This window comes from Beta vulgaris, chromosome 8, assembly GCF_026745355.1.
Source record: "Beta vulgaris subsp. vulgaris cultivar EL10 chromosome 8, EL10.2, whole genome shotgun sequence".
NCBI lineage: Eukaryota > Viridiplantae > Streptophyta > Magnoliopsida > Caryophyllales > Amaranthaceae > Beta > Beta vulgaris.
In genome coordinates, this window is record NC_079209.1 from 35,132,199 (window position 1) to 35,137,254 (window position 5,056).

Here is a 5,056-nt window from a genome sequence, read left to right on the forward strand (position 1 = left end):
CTCATAGTGACCATACCTTGTCCTAAAGGCAGTCTTTGGTATGTCCTTCTCCCAATCTGCAATTGGTGATACCCTGACCTCAAGTCTATCTTCGAAAATATTCCAGCTCCTCTTAATTGATCGAATAGGTCGTCAATCCTCGGCAGCGGATACTTATTCTTAATAGTCACCTTGTAGAGATCTCTATAATCGATATCGATACATAGCCTCTAGTTCCCATCCTTCTTCTTCACGAACAAAACAGGCGCTCCCCATGGGGAATAACTAGGTCTAATGTACCCTTTCTCGAGTAATTCCTCTACTTGCTTGTTGAGCTCCTTCATCTCTGCTGGAGCCATTCTATAGGGTGCTTTTGATATAGTGGCAGTTCTAGGAACTAAGTCTATGGTGAATTCTAACTCCCTTTGAGGTGGCATTCCCGGTATATCTTCCAGAAATACGTCTGGAAACTCATTCACCACCTTCACATGTTCTATCTTAAGCTTCTCTTCTTCCAACCTTTGCACACTACATAAGAATAACAGAGCTCCCTTGCTCACTTGCTTTACCAAACTTAAGGCTGAAATGATCTTACTTCTACCTTCTTGCGGTTTAGTTTGAAAGTCACCTTTTTCCCATTCTTATTCCTCAATCTCACTTTTTTTTCTCCACAAAGAATCTCGGCTTTATACTCCTTAAGCCAATCCATTCCTAAAATGATCTCCAAGTCTTCCATCGGAAACTCTATGAGGTTGGTTGCAAAGTATACATCCCCAATTCTCACAAGGACGTTCTCATATACTCTTGAGCAAGTTACTACTTCCCTAGATGGTAACATAATCCGAATTTCAACATCCCTAGGGTTTTCTAAGCCATATTTTGAATCAACTAACTTTGAAACAAATGAACGTTCGGCTCCCGAATCAAATAAAGCTTTAGCAAGAATGGAATTAATAGAAACATTACCCGTAACCACATCCTTAGACATCTCAGTTTCTCTAGCACTTATGACATTCAATCTTGCCACTGCAGGCACACTAGGACCAGCTCCACTTGAAAAGGTCTTATTGTTTCCATTTTGCTTGTTCCCACCTTGATAGTTTATTGCCTCCTGAGTGGTTTCGATTGTCCGGGATAAACTGGTTACCGCTCTTGCCCTTGTCAGTCTTCAAGTTAGGGTTTATGGAAAAGCACTGATACTCTCGGTGACCCAATTTGTGGCAGTAGTTACACTTCACTAGCTTTCCCTCGCAATCCTTTCCACTAGCTTTCCCTGCTCCTAATCCTTACCACTAGTTTCCCTCGTAATCCTTTCCAGGATGATTGTAGGGGCACCTCTTGCAGAACTACACTCGTTCGTCTCCTTTCTTTCCCCTATTAGGACCATTTCCATCCTTCTGTTGTTGATATTGGTCTCCATTCCTTTGGCCATTAGACTGTCCTCCTTGGTGAAAGTTATTTTGAGGCTTGAACTTTTTGTTGTTCCTCTGGAAATTCTTACTAGGATTCTCCTTTCTCTTGTTGCTTGAGCTCTCAACTCCAGCTTGTTTCAAATAGGAACCCAAATGAGCAGCTCTATCATACACTTCCTCTAAGGTCCTGAAAGTTGAACCTCCTAGCCCAAGCTTCACCTCAAAACTAAGTCCAGTCTCAAACCTAATAGTCTTTCTTTCCTCAGTAGGTACTAACTCTGGAGCAAACTTCATCAATCCTACAAACTTCTCATAGTACTGCTCCACAGTCATGTCACCTTGCTTCAACTCATCAAACTCCCTGGCCTTTTGCCTCCTCAAGAAATTGAGATAAAATTTCTCCTTCATATCTCCTCCGAAAGCCTTACAATCAAAGTGAGGCCTCGCCATTAACGTCTCCTTATGTTACGACCACAAAAATTCGGCTCCTTCTTTGAGGTAATACGCAGCTATAACTACCTTCCTATTATCTGGACATTAGATAACATCGAATAGCTTCTCAAAATCCCTAAACCAGTTCTCAAGCTTGAGAGGATCACCTTTCCCATCATAAGAAGGCGATTTACTATCACTAACCCTCTTAAACAAATCAACAGACTTCTTCTTCGAAGGACCGCTTCTAGCTATTCGTAGTCACTCGGACTAAATTCCACAGCTGAGCATCAACTCTAGCGTTTCTATCGGCCATTGATCTGCCCAAGAAAAAAATTCGACTCAAAAATCGCTTATCGATCCCCAATATAGGTCAAAACTACTAAGCAAATGCCACGCTGACATTTAATTCTCAATTTCCTCTCTAAGGACACTTTAATACTAACTTTCTTACTAGAATAGTATATCGAAGCAAAAGTTAGCACTACTTTGTAGTCATACTACACCTTTCAGTCCAAAATTGACTCCATGCAAGTAGAAAATGTCAATCACATTGCAATCAAACAATTAATCACATAAAACACATCAAAAATGCTACTAATTTTTAGAACACTTACAATCTAAGGCACATAAAGACTTAGTGACTAATGCGATGCAATGTACATATGCATATGCAATTCCCTTCCCTTTGCAATTCAACTTTGAAATAATTTGAAGTTTGAAAACTTTTGTGAATAAAGGTAATATAAACCTTGGAGCTCTGATACCACTTTGTAACACCCTACGACTCCTCCTTATGTAAACTAGGAGAAATTGCGGGAGTTGTTATGCCACACATGATAATACGTAAGGCTGATCAGAGAATAAAATGGAAGTCTTTTAAAATAAACTGGAAATACTTTAATACAACTGAAATAAGAAAGTATGTAAATGAGTTACAAACTCATAGACTATCCCATACTAGTCCCATCTTCAAAGCTAGTCAAACCTTGACCCCAATGGTCAATAAAGTAAAACATAAAATTCAAAATAACTTAATTACGAAAGTACTTGTGTACTATGATTCTCCTCTGGATGCTTATGATTCCCATGCCCGTCAAGAACTTGTACCTGCAACTTCTCCTCTCAGTTCTACTCGCCAAATGGGTCATCACAGGGTTGTTGAGGAAAAACAACAACCAAAAGAAAACAAAGAAACACATACATCACAAAGCTGAGTACATAACACTACTAAGCTGATGCAAACAATAATGCATGCAATCCTCAACAACTTTGGCTTGCTTTTCTTATGACTCTACATGCGACAAGCATATAACTGAACTTACTAAATACTTTCTTTTATTAATATTTCGCAATGAACGGGCACCGTTCTCCTCTTGGAATCATACGGGCTACTATTCCTTGTGTAAGAGATCCCACACCTCTTACTAAAGTTCCATGAACAATAAATAACTTGACTCGAGAAATTTAAGCTTGTTAGTAATGAAAGAGGGTGAGAGTGAGCCTCTAGACTCAACATCTCAGAGATAAAGAATACGAGTGACGCCTAGTCCACTCAAAGATCTTGATTGTTGGAATTCCATAGCTTGCTTGATAAAATAAAAGCATTAGCATCATCATACTAAGTTATATGCAGGAGTATAGTTTCACATTAACTCCCCCCTTATGTTCAATACTCATGGGGGATCCATCCCAAGAGTTTTATTGCCAAAGCCCATTATGTGAGACACAATCACAATAATAATACATCTAGCAAATAAATTTATTTCTTATCTTTCTGTAACAAGTGAATGCAACAAACACCATAAATAACTCGATGCTAAATTCTTTGAGACCTTGCTCATATTATTACTTTAATGACTCCTTAAGTCCTTTCTTACTTTCATAAGGATCCATGCATGATCCAATCAATTGAGTCCTTGCTAATGATTAAACTGCTTGTGAGGCCTTGCTCAATAACTTTAAACTTGTGAGACCTTGCTCAATAACTTTAAAACTTGTGAGACCTTGCTCAATAAAATATATAAAATTCTAATGAGACCATGCGCAATAAAATATATAATTTCTCATGAGACCTTGCTCAATAAAATATATAACTTCTCATGAGATCTTGCTTAATAAAATATATAACTTCTCATGAGACCTTACTCAATAAAATATATAACTTCTAAGGAGACCTTGCTCAATAAAATATAACTTCTAGTGAGACCTTACTCAATAAAATATTCTCATGCAAGCCCTAGATTCAAGAATGTTGACCCTTGAGTTTTGAAGATGACTAACCACAAAAGACATAGTATATTTTATTTATGTTGTTGCAAGGTATTCATGCTCGAGCTAAGAGAATACTTGATTGAAGATTAAAACGGAGAATTAATCAAGATCGAAGTAAAGATGTTCGAGGATGAAGAATCAAGCATGGAATGAAGATTAGAATACATTAGGGTATTTATTAATCTTCATGTTAAGGTTGAGTAAAGCTTAATTAAGTTCGTGGTGAATTCTCAAAGGAACTTGGTTCTGTTCCCATGAAAGGAACAGACCTGGCACTATTAGGAACAAGGTTAGGGAACAAGACTTAAAACTGTTTAGGAACACCTAAGATCTCTAAATTGTGCGCCTAATAATATGTGGCCCAATATGTTGTTAGAGTTTTTAGGGTTGTTAATAAGATCCATATTTTAGGAATTTGTTTAAGTTTGTTAGGAAAAGATTTTAAAATGATTTTCTGATTTTATTTAGAAATAAACATTTACTTTATCTTTTATATTTTATTTAAAAGATTTAGTTTTCGAAAATTAATATTTTTGTTTTTAAAAGATTTCGTTTTAAATATAAAACTGTTTTCCGTTTATTAAAGTATTTTGAAAAAGATATTTTCCTAAAAACTAGCTAAAGTATTTTTTATTTATTTCCTAAAATAGATTACACGCCTAAAGTTACTGCTAACAGTTTATGTAGTTAGTGGATTTAGTGGCTTGTTAATTATCCTCCAAGTATTTAATTAATTAAATGAGTTTAATTATTCCCAAGTTTGAAAACCACGTAATTGTTACTGCTTCTTATGAAGTGAAGTAGTGGATTAGTGGAGTTAATACTTATGGAATAATATATAATTTAATTAATTAATTAATTCATGGAGATCATGTGATAATGGATTTAGTGGAAAATGTCTTGTCTTAATTGTCTATAAATAGGCGCATAATTCATTTAAGCAAATTGTGTCTGACTTA

At 36.3% G+C, this 5,056-nt stretch overlaps 1 protein-coding gene across 1 annotated transcript; it reads right to left on the reverse strand.

The window, feature by feature from the left end:
- Window positions 1–209: 209 nt before the first annotated feature.
- Window positions 210–1,841, reverse strand: LOC130589898 (uncharacterized). Its single transcript, XM_057391529.1, has 3 exons — window positions 1,330–1,841; window positions 608–1,145; window positions 210–542 (listed from the first exon to the last, which is right to left on the reverse strand). Exons 1-3 carry the CDS (start codon window positions 1,839–1,841, stop codon window positions 210–212), a joined length of 1,383 nt encoding a protein of 460 aa, XP_057247512.1.
- Between the last annotated feature and the right edge of the window lie 3,215 nt (window positions 1,842–5,056).

Excerpts from the sequence above, each read along its gene's own strand:
- LOC130589898 (XM_057391529.1), bottom strand. The coding sequence starts at position 1,841 with ATGGCGAGGCCTCACTTTGATTGTAAGGCTTTCGGAGGAGATATGAAG. Across the intron at positions 1,146-1,329 it reads AAGAAAGGAGACGAACGAGT|ACTGACAAGGGCAAGAGCGG; the intron begins GTAGTTCTGCAA and ends CCTAACTTGAAG. Across the intron at positions 543-607 it reads GGAATAAGAATGGGAAAAAG|CAAGTGAGCAAGGGAGCTCT; the intron begins GTGACTTTCAAA and ends AGTTTGGTAAAG.